The sequence below is a fragment of the Budorcas taxicolor genome, chromosome 19 (genome assembly GCF_023091745.1).
Source record: "Budorcas taxicolor isolate Tak-1 chromosome 19, Takin1.1, whole genome shotgun sequence".
In the NCBI taxonomy this organism is placed as follows: Eukaryota; Metazoa; Chordata; class Mammalia; order Artiodactyla; family Bovidae; genus Budorcas; species Budorcas taxicolor.
The window spans coordinates 27341846-27364410 of NC_068928.1; the positions used below are offsets into that span (position 1 = coordinate 27341846).

The following is a 22565-nucleotide window of genomic DNA, read 5'->3' on the forward strand; positions in this document are numbered from 1 at the left end:
CTTTACCTCGGTTGAATTTGTCACGTGATGGGGCCCTGGTAATACCTAGTCGTGTTGATCGTAAAGAATTTTATCGGAGCTCAGCTCAGTAAAACACCCCCGACCACAAGCCCCAAGTCTCTCAATGGGATGGCTGGGGTTTGGGGGGAGGAGGGGTAGTCGGGAGGAAGCCCAGGGCCCACAAAGGATGAGCGCTCCTGTGGGCTGCTGCCGGATAGGGAAAGCAGCAAGGGAAGTGGGAGGTCTGGAGAGGGAGAGGAGGCGTGGCCTCGGCGAATGGGCAGGGCAGTGGGGCCTAAAGAAGGTGTGGCTAAGTCTCTGGGCAGGACTCGAGCGGGTGGGGCGGGGCTTACTTTGGAAGGGCGCGTGATCCGAATGGAATAGGGGTTTGTCAGGCAGGGATCCGTGCTGGACCCCTACCTTGCACCTTGAACCCTGCACCCCGCATTTGGCATCATATTCCGCACCTGTGCAAAGGCGAGCGGGGCCGGCAGAAAGCGGGGCGGAGCCCGGGAGAGGGACTCCCGGCGCGAGAAGGGGCGGGACCATGAGAAGGGGCGGGGCTGGGACGCGGGGGGTGGGGGGGGCGGTGTTTGTGTTGGAAAATCCAACTGCGCCACGGGGCGGAGCGGCCCCCCCAGCCCCGACCTGGGAGAAGGGGGGGCCGCTCGACCCCCTGGGCGACCTTGGGGAACCTGAACACCTGGGACACCCCAGAACCAGGTAACGGGGAGCCGCGAGGGTGTCTGGAAAGAGGGAAACCGTCTCGGCGCAGGGGGGGCGGGACGCCTGAGGCGCAGGATGGGTAGAGATGAGGATGGACGTTCGGGTCTCTGGAGAGGCACTGGGAAGAAGACTGGGTGCAGGACGTCTGGATCTTCTAGAAGAGGGTAGGGCGGCGTGAGGGAAGAACTGGGCGGCAGATGTCTTGGGTTCCGGATGTTGAGGGGGCCCTGAAAGGACTCCCTGTCTATTGGGCTGGGATTCCCCTTCCCGACACTAGGGCGGGGGCGCAGCGCTGCGGTCCCTCTCTGAAGGGCAGGACTAAAGGTCAGGGTTTGCAGTTGGACTCTTGAGGGCGGGTGTGGTCAGAAAGGGATGTGTCTCAGGTCCTGGGGCCGCGTTAAGCCTCCCTTTGGTTCTTCCCACGGATGAGGTGTGTAGCCTCAGCTGTGACTCTCACACCGGCAGCCCCGACGGCCTCCCAGCGGTAGCTTTCGCCCCATCCCTTACGCGGCACCTCACCCCTCTGCACTCAGCTGCACCGCGCTAGTCCCCCATCCCCGGTCCTGCCCCCACTCTGCCACCTCGGGTTACGAGCTCACCCAGCTCGGGCCCTTCTCCACTAAACCTTCGCGACGTAGCCGCGAGATGGCGAGAGCGAGACGCGCACAGCGCGACTCAGGGTTCTGGGGTGGGGGATGTGGCCTTGAAAACAGCCGAAGCTCCCTGCTCGGCCAGAGGGAAAGGTGGGCTGAGGTGCTTGTTTGACTTCCTGTCATCTCGGCCCCCTCACAGGAAACTGAGGGCGGGAGGGCGAAGGGCAGGGGCGGGAGAGGGGCTCAGGGCTCATTCTCCGCCTCCCCTATCTGCGATAAATAGTGGGGAGGGGGCACGCGGGCAGGTTACTAAGCAACGGAAATTCGCTTCCTGTCGGCTGCGGCTTGTGGCTGACTTAGGATGGGAGTTGGCAGGGTGGGGGGCTGGGAGACCGCGGCGAAGGTCGAGGGCAGGTCGCCAGGTTCTCGAGACACAGAGAGCCCTAGGAGGAAGCCGGGGAGCAGCGAGCTGCGCTGCCACAGAAACGGACTCGGCGTGAGTCCGGAGGGAGGCGGGACTCAGGAGCAGTGATGAGCTCCGCTCCCCTTCCCTCTTGGGGGTTGCTTGCCCTGTTGCCAGAGTAACTGGAGAGCTAGACTCCGGGGCCAGATTCCCGAACTCGCGCGTCCGCCCAATCCGCTCCAGCGTCTGCCCCTGACATCAGGGCCTTGGCAGCCAATGTGGAGGAGGCATCTTAGAGCGAAAGGAAGAGAGACAGGGGAGGGGAGGGGTGGAGGCGGGGAGGGGGGAGCTGCCCGGGACCCGCACGTGCACTCCCACACGCTCGCGCCCACCCCCCTCCCGCCGCCGCACGCGCCCGAGTACCCCACCCTGCGCTTGCGCGGCGAGTTAGCGCTCACCGCGCGCCCCCTTCTCCTTTCTAGAGACTCGGTTCGCAAACGAGTACCGGGCTGCGCTTCTCAGCCTCTGGGGACCCAGACGTCTGGGTCCGCTAGCCTTCTTTCTAGGGGTCTCGAGCAGTTAATGCCCAGCCTGGCGTGGGAGGAGCCAGCTACCTGTTCCCCACCCCAGCTGGCGCCCCACTCTCCCAGGTGGGCTGGGCGGAGCTGTGGTTTCCGGCCCCATATGCTCCGCCGCTGCCGTCCCGGGCTCTGGCTAAAGTTGCCTCCCCAAGAGGAACCGAACGGGTATCAGCGCCCCTTCCCGAGGCTTCACGCGCTCGGGCCCGGCTGCTGTTGGCAGCAGGGAAGGGCTCTGCGGGGAAGCCCCGGACGCCCCAGGTGACTCTTCCCGGACCATCACAACCCGTCTTCGCGTGAATTCCTCCCCTTGGTGTGCACCGAAATCTTTCCCATCCCTAACGTTTCTTCCCCACTAGCCCTGGTGCTCTTTGCACCTCCCTCGGCTCCTTTCGGGCTGTCTCTCCCGGTCCTCACTTGTCCTTCTCGGCTTCTCTCAGTTATATAACTCTTCCTCTCGCCGTGTCCTGATTTCAACTCCACAGACTCCGCCCTGGAACAGCGCGGGGAGGGGCAGGAGTGTTGGGACCCAGACAGATTCCGGCTGGCGGCCGGCTGGGCACAGGGGATCCCGCTGATGGGAGACGGAGCCCCCGCGGGACCTGGTGCCCCCGCCCCCCACCTCCCACCCCCCCTACGCGAGATCTCGCCCAGGAGAGAGAAGGCACAGTATCTCAGAGGCGTGTCGGGACTCCGTCAGAAATGTGGGTTGGGAGGTCAGGGCTGGAGGCGGAGAGGAGGAGCCGAGAGGCCCGAGTCCCTGGGATTGGAGCCGCGTAGGGGGCAAAAGATAAGGGCGGGACGCCTGGGTTCCTTCCTTCCTTTCCTTTTTGGGTTCCCAGAATTCCTGAGGCTATTTCCCAGGAAGCTTAGCCCGCGGCTCCTCTCCGCCCCTCGGGGTCAAAGGTCTGTGTTAAAGGTGGCCTGGGATGATGTCACCCGTGCACGTGCCCTGGGATAGTTGCCAGGCGATGAGGCCTCCACCCCTTTCCATTCCAGCCCCTCCCCCCACCACAACCTCCGCCCCGAGTCCAGCTGCAGCCCCGTGCCATCTTTCCCCCTCCTCCGTTCCCTTGGCCTTAGCGTCCTGCAGGTGGGAAACCCTGGCCTGGAGTTTTTGAGGGGGAGGGGCAGGGGTGTGGTGTGGTGCACTTTGCCCGTTTGCTGGGCTAAGCGAAGCTTGGGTCACTTTTCCCTAGATTGACACAGAAGAGCTTTCCCTCCAAGCCCCCTGTACCCCCTGGAAAGAGCCTCCCAGCAGTCTTTTCCCTTTCCCACCTGCTGCATTGCCAAGAGGCTCATGGCCCCCACCCCCATATTGAGTTGAAGTGGGAGTGGTTGCCAGCCCCCTGGAGAAGAGCTGTGTGGTATACATCTGGACGCCAGCTCAGCCCTGACCTTAATCAGTGGCACCCCACCCCCACCAGTGAGGAAAGGGGTCAAGAAACTATATGAGACTGAAAAGTCAGGGTCTTTATTCTGTGTAAGTGTGTGGATCTTTCTCTTGAAGGAAGGGGACTCAGTTGATAGCTATGGCGGCCCTTCTCTATTGAGTTAAGTCCTGGGGTTGCTAATGGTATTGGAAAAAATTGGTTTCTCTTTTCTTGTACCTTTAGGGCTTGGATTGTCAGATCAGACCTGGATTCCATTCTCAGCTCTGCCACTTAGTGGCTACAGGAATTTGGAAAGGTCACAACCTCTCTGAGCCTCCTGTTCTTAGTCTGGAAAATTTAAATATCAATACTTATCTTGTAGGCAGTTTATGCAAAGCACCTAGCACAGTGCCTGGCACAGAATGAACACTGAATGCTTGTCATGAAATGCTTATTATTTTTAAATGCTGTTAGTTATTATTTTTATTATTCTGGTTGTTAGGCCTGCTTCAAAGTGGCCAAGACCTTAGGAGTAGGTCAGGGAGGAGTGGAGAGTGTGTGCCAATGTGGTCGGTGGGGGAAAGGGGGCTGGGGATTAGCTTCCCCTGCATTGTGCATTTTATTTGATGAGGGCTTTCCTCAGATTTGTATTGCTTTCTTTGGGATTATTTTTTTCCCTCTTCTTGGAGAAGAAACAGCTAAGACTATTCCTCTGGCTGTGAAAATAAAATAATTGTATTGTGGTTCTTGATTTTTGAGCAAGACCCCAGTCCCCTCCCATGTTCTCTGGAGCCTTTCAATTTTGCCAAGGGACTCTACAGTTTCCTTTGCGGGGACAGGGCTGGCTGAGGGGTGTGTAAAAGGTTCGGGTGGGTGGGCAGAGAGACTAGTGCAGGGGGGTGGGGGGGGGCGAGTAGTTAAAGGAAGAGACCGGAAGGGAGGAGGAGGGAGCCTGCTGGTGGGGAGGGAGGGAGGGGAGGAGGAGGAGGAGGAGGAGGAGGAGGAGGAGGAGGAGGGAGGGGGTTGGGGAGAGCCTGCTACAGTTCTTTGTTTGACTCCGGGACTCAGGGACGGGGAGGAGGAGGGAGGGAGGCCGAGGCTGCAAGCGCCGGGGCAGGCCCAGGAGGCAGAGGAGGGACCGTCTCCCCCGCCCCCCCAGCCCCCACTCCCCCCCCTGCTGCTCCCCCCCTCCCTACCCGGACTCCGGGGGCACCGCCGGGGGACAGACACCCAGCAGGTAACCCCGGCCTGGCTCGCCCTCTCCTCTCGGGTTTTCCTCCGCACCCTCCCTGTGACCCCTTTCCCCGGTTCCGTCTCCCCGTTTCCCCTGGCTTGCCTCTTTCCCCGTGGCCCTCGGTGTTCCATCTCCCCACTTGGGGTAGTCGCCCGCTGGCCGCGCCGCTGTCTCGTGCAGCCTGACTCCCTTCCCCTCGACCGACAGCTTGTGCACCCCAGGTCTGCCCGCGGCACCTTTCGGGGCTCTGTCTGGCCGCTTCTCCAGGCTTTGCTTTCCTTCCGACCTATCTATCCCCTGGGGCTCTGAGGCAGGAGGGAGTCCCTGTCCTTTCCTCGCTCTCCCAGTTCCCCGCCCCCCAACTCTGGCCCCCTTTCTCCTTCTAGCAGTCTCTAGGGGGTGGGGAGAGAACCGGAATTTGGGGGGCCCTCTGGAGGGGCAAGGGGCTGTATGTCTGCGGGCGAAAGGGGCTGTGAGTGTGTTGGGGTGGGGGCGGGGGCGGTTAGAGACCCGGCTGCCTGTCTGTTGTCCCTTTAAATGGCCCTCACATTTCTGGGGACTTGTAGGGGGGAGGTGGCCAGCCGCCTGCCTGGGGGGCAGGGCCCTCTGTTCATCCACACAATCAGGGGTGGTAATGATTTAAAGGGACAGCTTTGGTGTGGCCGCTGCCACCCTTGGCCAGCTGGAGGGGGAGCCGGCAGGCCTCGTCTGGGGAGGCTTGGCTGGCGAGCAGGGCATTTGAGGCTGAATCCGTCTCAGGGCCTGCCAGGTCTGGGACAGTGCTTCAGCTGGGACCTGCATGGAGGGTGACAGCTTGCCTGGGGGCCACTCAACCTGGGCCTTCTCCAGGGCCCCACCTTTGGGTTCAGGGACTCCTTGGCCAAGAATCCTTGAGTCTAAACTACCGAGCCTGTCAGCCACCAGGTGGGGGCCACTGGCAGGTCTGCAGGTGAGCCACCGGCCAGGCACACTGGAGCTGGCCCTTCAGTTCCCCCTTTTGTTGTTGGGCTCTGTGCACAAGAAAGCTCCAGCCCCTCCCCCAGCTCCCCCTTCCCGTCCACATGCCCCCGCCCCCCCCCCCACCACACACACACACACCCACCCCAGCTGTTGGACAGATGAATTACAGCCTCCGGCTTGGGGCCAGGACTGGTGAGGGATTAAAGCTCTGGGGCTGGCCCTTTAAATGGCTGTTGGCCCCTCCCCCACTCTAGTGTCCAGACACCCCATACACACCCTTGCTGACCCCCTTGGACGCCCCTCACTTCTCCTCTTGCTCTGTCCTAAGGCCTGCTGCTCCCCATTTTATAGGCTGGACTCTCCCTAGTATTCCCTTCTCCCCCAACATAACCCTATGTACAAATGCTACAGACTGCACACACATAAACACACACACTTACTCTCTGGTCTCACATTCTGAGAGTCCCTGTCCTGGAGGGTTCCAGCCTCAAGTTTCCTTCCCCAGCAGAAGGACCTTGCCTGCCTGGCCTCCCTAGCCTGCAGCTGACCACTACCCTGGCCAGGTGAGGGGCCTTGCATGGGTCAGAAATAGCACCTCCCTGGGGGCAGTGTCATCAGCAGCTGAAGCAGCTTGCAGCACATTGCATCATGGAGGCTGGGGGCTGGGGGCTGGGTGCTGGTGGCCTGAGTCTCTGGGGCAGGGGGAAGGATAGGGGCTGGAAGGCCTGAGAGTGGAGAGGCTAAATGCTGAGCCCAAGTGTCTGGGTCCTTAAGGGCAAAGAACTGTGGCTAAGAGGGCAGAAAACAGGTCCCTGCGGAGTGAGTTTGAGGTGAGGGCAGACAGGTGTGACCCCTGGATGGATACCTGATTCTTGGCCCTGGTCCTAGACACCTACCTTCTTGTCTCTGAGAGTTAGGAGGGGAGGGAGTGGGCCCCTATCGCCTTCTTGGGCCACAGAGAGGAAGGAGGTGATGGGGAAACAGGATATGGCCTTGATGGGTGGATGGAAGGGAGGCTTGCAGCAGAGGCCACTTCCAGACTCAGGCCTAGAGTCACAGTCCTTGATGAGGAGGAAGGCTTCCTCCCTGCTTGGCCCGCTCATCTAGTCTGGCCACCTGTACTGCTCACCGTGACCTGCCTGCACCTGCCTGGGGGAAGGCAAGGGGGCAGAGTACAGAGGGTGGGGTTGACTGGTGTCTTGATAAGGTTAGGGAGGAGGCAGTGCTGAAGGAAGAGTTTCTGCAAGCCTAAGGTCAGGATGAAGCTGACTTGGGTGAGATGTCAGAGGTGGTTGGGACTTCTTTGGGACCAGGGACTCTCAGCAGGAAGGACCCAGTCAGAAGAGGGATCATGGGCTGGGTGTCCACTGTGGACCTAATACCAGTGCTGTGGCATGTGCCCTCACTCCCTGGTCCAGACTGCTTCCTAAAGGGGAAGGCTCTTGGATTGGCTTTTTCTGGTTGCTATGGAAACAGATTGGATTCTCCTATCCCATCTGACCACCAGAACCAGGTTTCTCCTCAGTAAGGGGATAGAAGGGGCACAGGGAAATTCTCCAGCCTGGGAGGACCCACCTCTAACTGGCTTTTCTCTTTTAGGTTCCCCCAGGCACCATGCCAGCCCCGTAGTACCACCCACCTCACCCACTGCGGTCTGCTGCACCCTACTGCTGGGACACTGGTTCCAATGAGACAGGGCACACCAAACTCCACCTGGTAAGTCCTGCCCTGAGCAATGCAGTACCTCCTCCCAGCAGTCCCAACTCTGCATCCCATGCAAGAAAGATTGGTATGATCTAGATCATGCCCACTCCTCAGAATGGTCCAGTCCAACGCTGAGCATCCCCCCACCATGTGGTGATTGAGTGGTTCAGTCTTCCTCATTTATGGTGCTCCCCTCTGTTGCCTATGAATGGTTCATCCCTGTACTTCACCAGCCTCTTAACTACCACCAAAAAATCTACCCCCCTCCCCAAGTGCCTCAGCTCAGTTACTTATTGAATTAACCTGGGGTTTGCAGGCCAGAAGATAGAGATAAGATAGCTGGAGGGATTTTTTTTTTGTCTTCTTCTCTTTTTGGAATGAGGAGGGCTTTGCCCTGGTAAGAGTTGTTGAACAGCTTGGCTTATGAAGGGTGATTGGAAACTGAATTAGAGAGATACTGGAGGCCACTGTCATGAAAACCTGCCTTTTCTGCTTCCCTGTCTCCTCCTGCCAGTTCTCTGCCTAAGGCCCTGCTCCATCCTCTCCCCCATTCTACAGAAGAAATTATACCTAAGCTAGAGACCTGAATTCTCTTAAGTGTGTGTTGTTCATCTCCACTACTCAGTAATGCTATTTTGAGTGGAACTTAGAGAGTTTTCTTCTATGTATCTCTCATTATTTGGCAAGATGGTTGGCACATTGGGGTGCCTCAGCAGAATTGCATTGAATGTGTTAACTGAGTGAGCTTCATGGCCAAGAAACTGACGGCTTCTGAGAAATGCTGCACAGCTTCCTACCTACATCTTCTCTAGAGGACATGAGACATTTGGGATGGTAACATAGGGGAAAGCTGAGGGACAGACTGACCCCGGAAACGTCCTGTGAGGATAAAACCAACAGGGATAGTACAGAGGCATTATAGAAGAGTGGTAAGAAGGAGGCTCTAGAAAGAAGCCTAGCTCTTACTCAAGGGCTTGACCAAGTTATATAACCTTGCTGAGCCTGTTTCCTCATCTGTAAAATGGGGTAGTACAACGTCAAGGTCTAGAGAGGAGTTTTTGAAAATGTCTATAAAGTGCTTAACACTGTGCCTGGTATGTAGTAAGTATTCACTAAATGCTAGCAATTAACCATCACACTGGGAGCTACAGGGAGCTGTGAGGATAAGCAAGGTTGTTGAAGAATAGGACATAAATGAAGGCAGTGCCTGCGCCCTCAGTCATGTCTGACTCTTTGCAACCCCAGGGGCTGTAGCCTATGGAGTGGGTTGCCATTGCCTCCTCCAAGGGATCGTCCCCACCCAGGGATCGAACCCACATCTCCTGCACTGGCGGACTCTACCATTGAGCCACCTGAGATGCTCCACAAATGAAGGCAGGCAAACCTCTAAATACTTGACTCAAACAGAAGGCTCACTGATCCAGCAGGATGCGGGGGATCAGGATGCGGGGGAGTGGGGCGAGGAGTTAGCAGGGTCAGCCTGCTCCGGTGTCTCCCTGACTCTGTTCAGGAACATGAAGCCAAACACAGAAGGGCATGTGCAGAGAGACACACGTGATCACGCAAGTGATGCAGAGCCAGTCCCAGACAAAAGACCGAGACAGGAGCCAGGCAGACACACAGACCGTGTAGACAGGCGTAATGACAGGAACGCGTCAGACAAGGCACTGAAGGAGACAAGATGAGCAGATACGCAGGTGCGCACGGAGACAGACACCGGGACCCACACACTGCCGACCTTGTCAGACAGACTGGTGAACACAGCGGTCCAGTCAGAGGCAGACACAAGGCTCGCAGTGACACACAGCGGGCCGGGGCCGGCACTGTCACTTCTCGGTGAGGGGCGGGGAGGGGCCGGCAGCGGGGGAAGGCTGGGGAAGGGAATCCCGAACGGGCTGCCTGCCCGGGGTGGCTGAGTCACAGCGGAGCCCCAGCCGGCGGCCCTCCCCTCGCCTCCCCCTCCCTCAGGTAAGAAGCGAGCTGTAACCCCTCGCTGCCACCAGGCAGAACGGGGCTTGACAGCGAGCGGGACGTGGCAGGGTTCCCGGGCCGGCTCCACCTCCGCGCGTGCCGCGTGCCTGCTGACGGCCTGCTCGGTAATACCGTATCTGCGGGGTCTTGTCTTTGGCCGGCACGTGAATCTGCGTGCTCATGTCTGGCCCCTCATCCCACACGGTAGGAGCGGGCGGTGTGCGGCTCCTCCGGCCTCGCGCCCAGAGAGAGTTAAGTGGGTGTGATTGATAGAGTGGGTCTCTCTCGGGGCTCTAGGGGGAGGGGGGCCGGTTAAAGTCCCCGAGTCCAGAGCCCGGATGGAGGGGGCGGGGCTGGGCTTAGCCGGGAGTGCCCGGATGGAGAGGGCGTGGCTTCGGCTGGAGAAGAATTAACCCTTTCGGAGCGGCTGACTCCCAGGACTCGGTCCGACGGTAGAGGCTGGAATGCCTGTCCAGAAGTGTACTGTCCTCCCAGCCTGGCTTTGGCTGCGTGCGTCTGCCTCTCATCTGTGTTTGAAGAGCCTGTGGGTGTCTTTGCCTGCCGGTGATTGTCCCCTCCCCTGGGTTAGTATGGACACCGGGAGTCGGGGCGGGCTATTCCTGACCCAAAGCGAGAGTGGAGGTGAGAGTGGACCGCGCGCGGGCCGGCTGCCGGCCGCTGGGGAACAGGTGTGAGCGCGGCGTCGGGGCTGCCCAGCGCGGGGAGGGGCCGTCGTGGGGGAAGACGAGAGGGGAAATTCCGCGGGACCGGTGGGGAGCGGTGTGTGGGCTGAGTTGTGTCTGCCTCTGACTGTGTGTGTGTCTGTGTGTGTTCAGGGAGGCGGGGGCTGAGTCAGTGGGAATAAGGGGAAGGTTTTCTGGGTGACTCACGCTCCCCCACACCAAGCCTGAATCACACCGCGAGGGAGGGCTTTGTACAGGAGGCGGATGGGAAGTCAGGCGCCTGGGTCCCGGGTGGGGGCAAGGACCCGAGGTGGTCGACGAGAGTGAGTGTGTGTTTAGTGTACAAGAAGTTTTTGTTCTCTAGAGAGAGGGCTGCTGTATTCCGAGTACTGGCGTAGGGGTTTGTGGACAGAGGTGGAAAGGAGCTGGAGGACGGGACTGGCTGTTTTAGGGAAAGCTGAGTCAGTTCCCCGTGGGAAAGGGGAAGTGGTAGAGGGGAAGTGTCATCATCGCAGAAGGGGAAGTTGCATTTCCTGGTAACTGGCAGCGCCCCTCGGCACCATTTCCCAGTCGAGGGTCTGTTCCTCAGATGTCCAGACCCTCAGTTCCCCGTTTTCCCTTGTCTGGTCCATGAGTCCCAGGACTTAGGTCAGGGCAACTGGCCAGGGCTATGCTAGACCGCAGTTAAGCTCAGGGCTTGGTAACTGACATACAGACTGTTCGGTGAGGAGATAGTTCTGACCGAAACTCCGCGTGAATCGCGGGAAGGGTCCGCAGAGCCCCAGCGCCTACCAGGGCTCGCCGGGGACCTGTGGGGTCCAAGCGCTTGCGTGCAAACAGATGACCTTGCCCTGCGGAGGGTGGACTGTTTTCACCAGAAACCTGCCTGCCCTTGTGGGTTGGGTGGAAATTTCCCCACAGGGCAGACTTCTCTCGCGAAGGCGAACTTTCCAGCCGCCCCCAGCCCCTTGTCGCGCGTTCTCCCCCGGCTTCCTGCCCGGCGCTAGCTCCAGCTGGAGCGCCGGCCCCGCCCCCGCCGCTTTGTACTCTACACTCGCCTCTCGCAGCTCTTTGTACTCTAGACTCTCAATGGACCGATCCTGGAGCGGAGCCGGCTTCCTACCTGCCGGGACGCCGGGTAGGCGAGGAGGCGGCGAGGGGACAGTGATCCTGGGCTCGGAGAAGCGAGAAGGAAGAACTGGGGCTAAAGGGAAAGTGCCCAGGAATGGGAGCGCTGCTCCCTTCGTGGGTCTAGCCAGCACCGACGGGAAAGGGTTGGGGGGCGGGGTGAAAGAGGAAGTGAAACGGGTTCTGGGTTCTTTAAGGGAGTGGGCGGTGAGAGTGGGACAAGGGTGATGTCACCGCCTGGCGGGCCCCGCCCTCCTCCCTCCCGAAGGACCCCCCCCCCCTACTCTTACACACGCCGCTTCCGCTGCGCAAGTAGCCACGTCACGGGCAACCCCCGAAATCCCCCCTCCCTTGGGGGGCGGGGGCCACGTGGGCCGTGGGGAACCGCGTGGCCCTGGCGGGTAAGGGCATAGAGGATACGGGAGCCACGCGAGAGGGGCCACTCGGGACCGCAGTGCGCGACTTCTCAGAAGTTGGGGGATTAGAGGGGGGTTTTGGTTTTGGGGGTCGGTTGGTATTGAAGACCTACAGAGCCAGGGGAAGTGGAGCTGGAGGAACTGGGTATGAAGCTGGGGACTGACCATGTTTTGGGATGGGGGTCAGGGGTGGGGGGTGGAGCGCTCAGATCGCGGCGCGGGCGGGTTTGTGTGCCATAGAAGTTGCCCTGAGTGGCCAGCCCTAAGCAGTTCCTAGAGGGTGGGGAGGTCAGAGGCTGGGCGAGATGAAGTGAGGAGGGGTAGCGACGGTTATGTCGGCATTGTGCATCCGTGTGCCAACCTTTCTCGTCTTAGGCGGCGGGACAGGGGCCGTTTCGGGCGGTCTAGCGCGGACCACTGGCGGCTCTGTGGGCGCGTGGGACTTGCGGGTAGCTCCATCCTCCAGGCTGGCCCGAGTGTGCGACCCGCCGCCTTCACCCGCATGGGTCGCAGGCTCCGCTTGCCTTGCCCGATCGAGTGTCAGCTTGGAGATGGAGACCCTAGGTGGGAGCCGCGGGGTCACGTCGGGGTCATCCCGGGCAGAGCCCGTCTGACCGGCTCCGCCGCCCCTCCTCCCCCGGCAGCGGCCGGGCTAACCTTGCTCCTATTGGTCCCAGCCAGGCTGTTACTGAGGCGGAGACACGGGTGATGATTGGCTTTCTGGGGAGAGAGGAAATCCTGTGATTGGTCAGGTCTCCGGAGCTCGCCGACGCCGGGAGAGGACTCTCCCACGGAGGCCGGGTAAGCGGCCGCCGCGCTGCAGCTCGGCCCCCCGGGCTCCCGCCTGGAAATCTGGCAGCGCAGCCACCCCTTCACCCCGGCTTGCCCTCCCGCGTGCTCCACTCCTCTGGGCCTCCGAGGGTTCCTTAGGCCAGGTGGACCGCTCGTCGGGGATAGTCATCTCTGCGCAGATCAGAGACCTGTAGGGGACTGTGTGCTGGCCAGCTCACATCACTCCTTTTCACTCCTCTCCGTAGAATTGGCTGTGAAAGGCCCTGGGCGACTCTCTGGGAGCAGTGGGCACTCCTGTCAGAGCGGCTGGAGAGGGACCATCGCCCCAGGGAGCTGGGGCAGGGGGCCGTGCCCGATCTCCAGGGCTCCTGGGGCCACTGCTGACCTGGTAAGGGAAGACTGGGCCCGGGTCGGCTGTGTGTACCCTGACAGCTCAGTCTTTGTCCCCCGTAGGATCATCATCTCTTCTTTTTGATTTAGGCTGGATGCATCGGGCAGTGGACCCTCCAGGGGCCCGCGCTGCACGGGAAGCCTTTGCCCTTGGGGGCTTGAGCTGTGCTGGGGCCTGGAGCTCCTGCCCGCCCCATCCCCCTCCTCGGAGCGCATGGCTGCCTGGAGGCAGGTGAGAACTTGTTCAGTCTCTGCCTCTAGGCACTCTTTTTCCCATACTCTGCTCCTCAGCCTCGTCATCCACCAGGTGCCATCCCTCTCTTCTGCTGTCCCTCTGGTGGGCCTCAGTGTAGCCCTCAGCTGCTTTCTCTGTTTTCCTCACAGATTTCCTCTTCCTTAGGTAGAGACAGGGCTGTTCCACTTTGCTGTAGATTAACAGAGTCCTTCTCTCTCCAGGTGCTCTGCCAGCCTCGGGCAGCCCCCACTCTCTGCTCCCCTACCCCCTTCACACGGCAGTAGCTCTGGGCACCCCAACAAACCGTATTATGCTCCAGGGTGAGTGAGGATTGAAAGGTGCTGGGGATGGGAAGTAACGCTGGGCCTTGTTCCTCAAGCCTTACCACCTCCCCTCCCTTTCTGCTCTGTAGGACACCCACCCCAAGACCCCTCCATGGGAAGCTGGAGTCCCTGCATGGCTGTGTGCAGGCATTGCTCCGGGAGCCAGCCCAGCCAGGGTTGTGGGAGCAGCTTGGGCAGCTGTATGAGTCAGAGCATGACAGTGAGGAGGCTATTCGCTGCTACCACAGCGCCCTTCGATACGGAGGAAGCTTGGCTGAGCTGGGCCCCCGGGTCGGCCGACTCCAGCAGGTGGGATGAGGCAGGACACAGGGACCTGGGGTTGTGAGTTCCGACTCAGTGTTCTCATCTTCCATCTGCTTCTGCCCTGTCCTCTGCACTGTCCCCCCACCTTCTCAGGCCCAGCTCTGGAACTTTCACGCTGGGTCCTGCCAGCACCGACCCAAGGTCCTGCCCCCATTGGAGCAAGTGTGGAACTTGCTGCACCTTGAGGTGAGGCTGGGGCTGGGTGGGCTAGGGCCGGGGGCCTGGCCAGGTCTGCACCTGTGTCATTCTCTCTTTCCTTTCTGTCCTTAGCACAAACGGAACTACGGGGCCAAGCGGGGGGGTCCCCCAGTGAAACGAGCCGCTGAACCCCCAGTGGTGCAGCCCGTGCCTCCCGCAGCACTCTCAGGCCCCTCAGGGGAGGAGGGGCTCAGCCCTGGCGGCAAGCGCAGGAGAGGCTGCAGCTCTGAGCAGGTATGATGGCACCTGGGTGGTCAGCAGTGAGCAGGCAGAGCTGGGGTGAGGAGTGGGACTCTCACACTCTCTTTTCTTCCAGACGGGCCTTCCCCCAGGGCTGCCACTGCCTCCACCACCATTGCCACCACCTCCACCACCGCCCCCACCACTACCCCCTCCCCCACCTCTGCCTGGCCTAGCCACCAGCCCTCCATTTCAGCTGACCAAGCCAGGGCTGTGGAGTACCCTTCATGGAGATGCCTGGGGCCCCGAGCGCAAGGGTTTAGCACCTCCAGAGCGCCAGGTGAGCTCCCCCTGTGGCCGCTTGCCTCTCAGCTCGGTCCCTGTATCCTCCATTTCTCACGCTGTGTCCTCATTTCTCACTGACAGGAGCAGCGGCACTCACTGCCTCATCCATATCCATACCCGGCTCCAGCTTACCCTGCTCACCCCCCTGGCCACCGGCTGGTCCCGGCTGCTCCCCTAGGCCCAGGCCCCCGCCCCCCAGGAGCAGAGAGCCATGGCTGCCCGCCTGCCACCCGTCCCCCCGGAAGTGACCTTAGAGAGAGCAGAGTTCAGAGGTCGCGGATGGACTCCAGCGTTTCACCAGCAGCAACCACCGCCTGCGTGCCTTACGCCCCTTCCCGGCCCCCCGGCCTCCCTAGCACCAGCAGCAGCAGCAGCAGCAGCAGCAACACTGGTCCCCGTGGCGTGGAGCCGAGCCCAGGCATTGTGAGTGACAGCCGCAGGTGGCGGGGGGGCGGAGTGTTGTGCCTGGAGCAGCCCTCTGACCACGGCCCTGCTCCTCTTGCAGCCCGGCGCTGACCATTACCAAACGCCTGCGCTGGAGGTCTCCTCTAACCAAGGCCGCCTGGGGCCCTCGGCACACAGTAGTCGGAAACCCTTCCTGGCGGCTCCCGCTGCCACTCCTCACCTGTCCCTGCCACCCGGCCCCACCTCACCTCCTCCACCCTCTTGTCCCCGCCTCTTACGTCCCCCACCGCCCCCTGCCTGGCTGAAGGGCCCAGCCTGCCGGGCAGCTCGTGAAGATGGAGAGATCTTAGAGGAGCTCTTCTTCGGGGCTGAGGGACGCCCCCGTCCTCCCCCTCCCCCACTTCCCCACCGCGAGGGCTTCTTGGGGCCTCAGGCCCCCCGCTTTTCTGTGGGCACTCAGGATTCGCACACCCCTCCCACTCCCCCAACCACCAGCAGCAGCAGCAGCAGCAGCAACAATGGCAGCCACAGCAGCAGCCCTACTGGGCCTGTGTCCTTCCCCCCACCTCCTTATCTGGCCAGAAGTATGGACCCCCTTCCCCGGCCCCCAACCCCAACACTGAGCCCCCAGGACCCACCCCTTGCACCCCTGACTCTTGCCCTGCCTTCAGCCCCTCCCTCCTCTTGCCACCAAAATACCTCAGGAAGCTTCAGGCGCCCGGAGAGCCCTCGGCCCAGGGTCTCCTTCCCAAAGACCCCCGAGGTGGGGCCGGGGCCATCCCCAGGCCCCCTGAATAAAACCCCCCAGCCTGTGCCGCCCAGGGTGGGGGAGCTGCCTGCCCGAGGCCCTCGACTTTTTGATTTCCCTCCTACCCCTCTGGAGGACCAGTTTGAGGAGCCAGCTGAATTCAAGATCCTACCTGATGGGCTGGCTAATATCATGAAGATGCTGGATGAATCCATTCGCAAGGAGGAAGAGCAGCAACAACAGGAGGCAGGCGCGGTCCCCGTCCCCCCGCCTCCTCTGAAGGAGCCCTTTGCATCTCTGCAGCCTCCGTTCCCCACCGACACAGCCCCAGCCACCACTGCTGCCGCTGCCGCCACCGGCACCACCACCACCACCACCACCACCACGGCCACCCAGGAAGAGGAGAAGAAGCCACCAGCCCTGCCGCCGCCACCGCCTCTAGCCAAGTTCCACCCCCCACCCCAGCCACAGCAGCCGCCACCCCCGCTCCCCCCACCAGCCAGCCCGGCCAGCCTGCTCAAGTCCTTGGCCTCCGTGCTGGAGGGACAAAAGTACTGTTACCGAGGGACTGGAGCCGCTGTTCCCACCCGGCCTGGGTCCTTGCCCGCCACTCAGTATTCCCCTGGTCCCTCATCAGGTGCTACCGCCCCACCACCCACCTCAGCGGCCCTGAGCGCCCAGGGCTCCCCACAGCCCTCTGCTTCCTCGTCATCTCAGTTCTCTACCTCAGGCGGGCCCTGGGCCCGGGAGCGCAGGGCCAACGAAGAGCCAGCCCCAGGCCCCATGGCCCCCGCCCCGCCGCCCCCACCCCTGCCTCTGCCCCCTGCTCGCTCTGAGTCTGAGGTGCTAGAAGAGATCAGTCGGGCTTGTGAGACCCTTGTGGAGCGGGTAGGCCGGAGCGCCACAGACCCGGCAGACCTGGTGGACACAGCAGATGCAGCGGACAGTGGAGTTGAGCGATTGCTGCCTCCAGTTCTGGCCAAGGAGGAGAGCGTTGGGGTGGCAGCTGCGGCAGGACCGGGGAGCAGCAAGCGGCGGCAGAAGGAGCACCAGAAAGAGCACCGGCGCCACAGGCGGGCCTGCAAGGACAGTGTGGGGCGGCGGCCCCGTGAGGGCAGGGCCAAGACCAAGGCCAAGGGCCCCAAAGAAAAGAGCCGCAGGGTGCTGGGGAACCTGGACCTGCAGAGCGAGGAGATCCAGGGTCGTGAGAAAGCCCGGCCGGATCTTGGTGGGGCCTCCAAGGCCAAGCCACCCACAGCTCCAGGCCCTCCACCGGCTCCTGCCCCCTCTGCCCAGCCCACACCGCCGGCAGCCCCTGCCCCTGGGAAGAAGGCTCGAGAGGAAGCTCCAGGGCCACCAGGGGTCAGCCGGGCTGACATGCTGAAGCTGCGCTCGCTCAGTGAAGGGCCTCCCAAGGAGCTGAAGATCCGGCTCATCAAGGTAGAGAGCGGTGACAAGGAGACCTTCATCGCCTCTGAGGTGGAAGAGCGGAGGCTGCGGATGGCGGACCTCACCATAAGCCACTGCGCTGCTGACGTTGTGCGTGCCAGCAAGTGAGTTGGGGGCTGTCACCTGGGAGGCTGTTGGCCTGGCCTGGCCTGGCCTGGCCCAGCAGGAGGGCCCTTTAACCAGCCTACTGATATTTCTGTTTTAATCATTTCACTGTCTTTCCACAGGAACGCCAAGGTGAAAGGGAAGTTTCGTGAGTCCTACCTATCCCCTGCCCAGTCTGTGAAACCGAAGATCAACACTGAGGAAAAGCTGCCGCGGGAAAAACTCAACCCACCCACACCTAGCATCTATGTATGTGTGCCCTGTATGCTTAGAACCGCCCCCGCCTGTGGATTTTAGGACAGGGTTGGGGCTGTTGGGGTGCCCTGAGCCTAGGACGGGGCTCTGACCCCAGCCCTTTCTCCTTGGCTGTCCCTCAGCTGGAAAGCAAACGGGATGCCTTCTCGCCGGTGTTGTTACAGTTCTGTACAGATCCTCGAAATCCCATCACCGTGATCCGGGGCTTGGCAGGCTCCCTGCGGCTCAGTGAGTGTGTGGGCAGAAAGGTGTGGGGAGGGGTGCAAGGATTTGGGACTTTGGGGACCTCTGAGAGTCCCTCCTCTGGAAGACCGGACCATGGCTATAGTGAGCTTTCCTTAGTCATGTGTAAGCCGTATTGGACGAGTGCTCTGAGCGGGGCGTTAGCTGACCTCAGGCTTCCCTTCCATCTGTTGGAACCCAGCAGTAGGCAGGTGGAAAGGGGATGTATCTCAGGATCTGGTTAAGAGTCATTTCTGGTTTTCTTGGTGATGAACGATGTGAAGAATACAGGTGGTGCAAAACCTGAGAAGCCTCATGGTTTAGGGCTTTCTTCTTTTTCAGCTTTTTATTGTGCACAATTTCAAACAGATACAAACGTAAAGGGAAACCATATAGAATTATAAAATCAGTTTTGTTTCTTCTGTACTTGTAGCTTTCTGTTACCCACATATCCTCCCCTTCCTTCACTTTTACTTGAAGCGCATTCTAGGCTTTCACTTGACAGAAAGAAACCTTTCATTGGATCCTGTGATAATGTAAAGAAACTCTTCTTCATTGAGCATATAGTGTGTCAAGTGTTCTGCACGTGCGGCCTCATGTATACATGAGGACTCTGGGGGAGGGGCTGGGACTCGAGCAGCAGGGGGAGAAAGGGGGTTGGCTCTGATCCAGGTAAAGGCCAGGTCAGGGAGGGCCTCCCAGCTTCATGAGGGGCTGGGGTTTTCACCTGTGCTTGCTGGGTCGAGCTCTGGGAAGCCTGTGTCCACCCCGTCAGAGGTGTGAGGAGCAAGGAGGGACAGGGTGAGTTGGGGCCTCACTCCTTGCTCGGCCCTCCCTTGCAGACTTGGGCCTCTTCTCCACCAAGACTCTGGTGGAGGCGAGCGGGGAGCACACGGTCGAGGTGCGCACCCAGGTGCAGCAGCCCTCGGATGAGAACTGGGATCTGACGGGCACACGGCAGATCTGGCCCTGCGAGAGCTCCCGTTCCCACACCACCATCGCCAAGTACGCGCAGTACCAGGCGTCATCCTTCCAGGAATCTCTGCAGGTGAGAGCTGCCCATGCAGGCAGAGGCAGGGGGTGTGGGAGCAGGGGACTTGGAGCCCTGGTTGTGGTGGGCAGACCTCAGGAAGGTGGCTGACCCAGGCCTGCCTACCCCTGTGGCCGAGCAGGAGGAGAAGGAGAGTGAGGACGAGGAGTCAGAGGAGCCGGACAGCACCACAGGAACCCCTCCTAGGTAGGACGCTTTGGCCCTGCTGTTCATGACTCCTTCCCTTCCCCTCACTTCCCCACCAACCTTTGCGCTTCACTCCTGCAGCAGTGCACCAGACCCGAAGAACCATCACATCATCAAGTTTGGCACCAACATCGACCTGTCCGATGCTAAGCGGTCAGTGGGGCTGAGGCCAGGGAGCTGGGGCGGGAATGCCAACGGGTTGGCAAAGTCCAGGTAGTCGCTCACCTGGCTGCCTCCTCGCCCCTGCAGGTGGAAGCCCCAGCTGCAGGAGCTGCTGAAGCTGCCCGCCTTCATGCGGGTCACCTCCACGGGGAATATGCTGAGCCACGTGGGCCACACCATCCTGGGGATGAACACGGTGCAGCTGTACATGAAGGTGCCTGGCAGCCGAACGCCAGGTGCGCTCCTAGCAGTGCTGCCGCTGGCGCTCCTCTGTCAACCAATGAGCGCCCAAGGGCGGGCTCGTCGCGCAATGCAGGCTCGGCTCCCACTGACCGTGCAGTTCTCTGTCGCCCCCTGCAGGCCATCAGGAGAACAACAACTTCTGCTCGGTCAACATCAACATTGGCCCCGGAGACTGCGAGTGGTTCGCGGTGCACGAGCACTACTGGGAGACCATCAGCGCCTTCTGCGACCGGTGCGCGCCGCCTTCGGCCCTTCTCCCCTCTCCCCAACTAGATAAACCCCCACGTCCCGTCCTTGGATCCCCAGATTTCCATCTGACCCTGTGGTTCTCCAGGCACGGCGTGGACTACCTGACGGGTTCCTGGTGGCCAATCCTGGATGACCTCTATGCTTCCAACATCCCTGTGTACCGCTTCGTGCAGCGCCCCGGAGACCTGGTGTGGATTAACGCGGGCACCGTGCACTGGGTGCAGGCCACCGGCTGGTGCAACAACATCGCCTGGAACGTGGGGCCCCTCACCGGTGAGAGAGTGGGGCCAGGTGGTGGGGTGAGCCACTCAGCGGTGAGGGGCTGGGTTCCTGGGGAGTGAGCCCTGTAGAGGGGTGGGCTTGGAGGGTGCCAGGGCTGCGGCCCAAGTGGTCACCTGTCGTGATACTCTCTGGACTGCAGCCTATCAGTACCAGCTGGCCCTGGAACGATATGAGTGGAATGAGGTGAAGAATGTCAAATCCATTGTGCCCATGATTCACGTGTCCTGGAACGTGGCTCGCACGGTCAAAATCAGCGACCCCGACTTGTTCAAGATGATCAAGTAAGGGAGGGCCCTGTTTGGGAGGGAGCCCATCCCCATCCAATCTGGCCCGCAGAACAATTCCTGGTTCCACCCCCCTTCCTCCAGCCACCTCTCCGCTGGGTCAGTCCTGCGGGGCTTCTGTGCTGGGTCGGCTGACAAGGCCCCTGGCCCATAAGCTTTGTTCTCTCGAAGTCTGAGTACGTGATCTTTCTCTTGAGACAGGGATGTGTCGGGCGGTGACCGGGGAGGCCCGGCCCGCCCCACCATCCCCTCGCCCCGCCCGCAGGTTCTGCCTCCTCCAGTCCATGAAGCACTGCCAGGTGCAGCGGGAGAGCCTGGTGCGGGCCGGGAAGAAAATTGCCTACCAGGGCCGGGTCAAGGACGAGCCCGCCTACTACTGCAACGAGTGCGACGTGAGTGCCCCTGTCCCCGCTTCCCTGAGGGCCAGCGCTGTCCTCGGGCCTGCATCCCTGTGACCGCCGCCCCCTCCCCACCGCAGGTGGAGGTGTTCAACATCCTGTTCGTGACGAGCGAGAACGGCAGCCGCAACACGTACCTGGTGCACTGCGAGGCGTGCGCGCGGCGCCGCAGCGCGGGCCTGCAGGGCGTGGTGGTGCTGGAGCAGTACCGCACCGAAGAGCTGGCGCAGGCCTATGACGCCTTCACGCTGGTGAGGGCCCGGCGTGACAGGCGGGAGGGCGGGCAGGCGGGGGCCGCGGGGGGCACCGGGGCGGGCTGGGGGTGGGCGACCGCACCCCTGAGCCCCGCCCGCTCTCTCCCGCAGGCCCCCGCCAGCACAACGCGATGAGGCCGGACGCCCCGCCCGCCCGCCCGCCCGCAGGGCGCCGCGGGGCCACCAGCACACGCCTGGGCTGGACCTAGGTCCCGCCTCTGGCCGGGAAGGGGGTCGGGCCTAGCCCTTCCACCCCATTGGCAGCTCCCCTCACTTAATTTATTAAGAAAAAATAATTTTTTTTAAACAAATATGAGGAAAAAAGGAAAAAAAATGGGAGACGGGGGAGGGGGCTGGCAGCCCCTCGCCCACCAGCGCCTCCCCTCACCGACTTTGGCCTTTCTAGCAACAGACACAAGGACCAGGCTCCGGCGGCGGCGGGGGTCACATACGGGTTCCCTCACGCCTGCCAGCCGCCCGCCCGCCCGCCCGCCCGGCGCAGACGCACGCGGCTCGCGTATGTACATAGACGTTACGGCAGCCGAGGTTTTTAATGAGATTCTTTCTATGGGCTTTACCCTTTCCCCAGAACCTCCTTTTTTACTTCCAATGCTAGCTGTGACCCCTGTACGTGTCTCTTGTTTATTCACTTGGTTATGATTTGTATTTTCTGGGTTTTTTGTTTGTTTTTGTTTTTTGGTTTTTAATTTATAACAGTCCCACTCACCTCTATTTATTCATTTTTGGGAAAACCCGACCTCCCGCACCCCAAGCCATCCCGCCAGCCCCTCCAGGGACCGCCCGCTGCCGGGCTCTCCCTGGCCCCTAGTGTGTGTCCGGGCCCGGCCCGACCGTCTCCGCCCGTCCGCCCGCCCGCTCGCGGCTCCAGCCGGGTTCTCATGGTGCTCAAACCCGCTCCCCTCCCCCTGCGTCCTGCACTTTCTCGGACCAGTCCCCCACTCCCGACCCGACCCTAACCACGCCTGAGGGTGAGCGACTCCTGTACTGTAGGGGAAGAAGTGGGAACTGAAATGGTATTTTGTACAAAAAAAAGAAAAAAGAAAAAAATTTTAAAGTTTTAAAGAAAGAACTATGAGGAAAAGGAACCCCGTCCTTCCCAGCCCCGGCCAATTTTAAAAACATGGACCTTCCCCTCACCACCCCACCCTCCCCTGTTTTCTTTTTAAGCGTGAAACAGCCCAGGCCAGGGCCTCACTGGGGCAGGGACACCCCGGGATGAGTTTCTCTGGGGCTTTATTTTCGTTTTGTCGGTTTTTTGTTTTTTCTCCTCCACGCTGGGGCTGCGGAGGGGTGGGGGATTTACAGTCCCGCCCCCTCGCACTGCACTGTCTTTCTGCCCCAGGGGCAGAGGGGTCTTCCCAACCCTACCCTTATTTTCGGTGATTTTTGTGTGAGAATATTAATATTAAAAATAAAATCAGAAAAAAAAATCCTGTTTCGGTAAAGTGCTAGTGGTAGCAGGGAGAGCCCTGGGAGGAGGGCAGCGAGACCGTGATTGATGGGGAGGGACTGCGCAGACCCCGGCTAGGGGAGCCCCTCCCCGGAGGCGCCTGTGGAATGTCCAGAGCGCCGGTCTCTCCTTGGCATGGGGGGGTGCCTAATCCTGGAGTCGCATTCCAGGATAAGGGGGGGTGGGGTGGGGAGAGGCTGGGCCGGGGGAGGGGCAGGAAAGAGGGCTATAAGGGCCGCGGCCCA

General features: G+C 61.0%; 1 protein-coding gene across 2 annotated transcripts; it reads left to right on the forward strand.

Annotated features, from left to right (window-relative positions):
* Nucleotides 1–689: 689 nt before the first annotated feature.
* On the forward strand, nt 690–22380 carry KDM6B (lysine demethylase 6B). 2 transcript variants are annotated; one of them, XM_052657511.1, is made up of 24 exons: nt 690–723; nt 7467–7583; nt 12447–12570; nt 12807–12949; nt 13042–13183; nt 13408–13506; nt 13599–13818; nt 13927–14019; nt 14104–14265; nt 14348–14551; nt 14638–14979; nt 15062–17262; nt 17386–17512; nt 17641–17746; nt 18583–18788; nt 18913–18977; nt 19059–19130; nt 19227–19375; nt 19500–19614; nt 19717–19904; nt 20053–20194; nt 20399–20589; nt 20676–20846; nt 20961–22380. In XM_052657511.1, the coding sequence occupies exons 5-23, from the start codon at nt 13047–13049 to the stop codon at nt 20831–20833; spliced, it is 4977 nt and encodes a 1658-aa protein (XP_052513471.1). In that variant the 5' UTR covers nt 690–723; nt 7467–7583; nt 12447–12570; nt 12807–12949; nt 13042–13046; the 3' UTR covers nt 20834–20846; nt 20961–22380. The 2 variants fall into 2 exon arrangements, with proteins under 2 accessions (XP_052513471.1, XP_052513472.1); XM_052657512.1 differs by having other exon boundaries at nt 20463–20589; nt 20961–22379.
* Nucleotides 22381–22565: the final 185 nt, after the last annotated feature.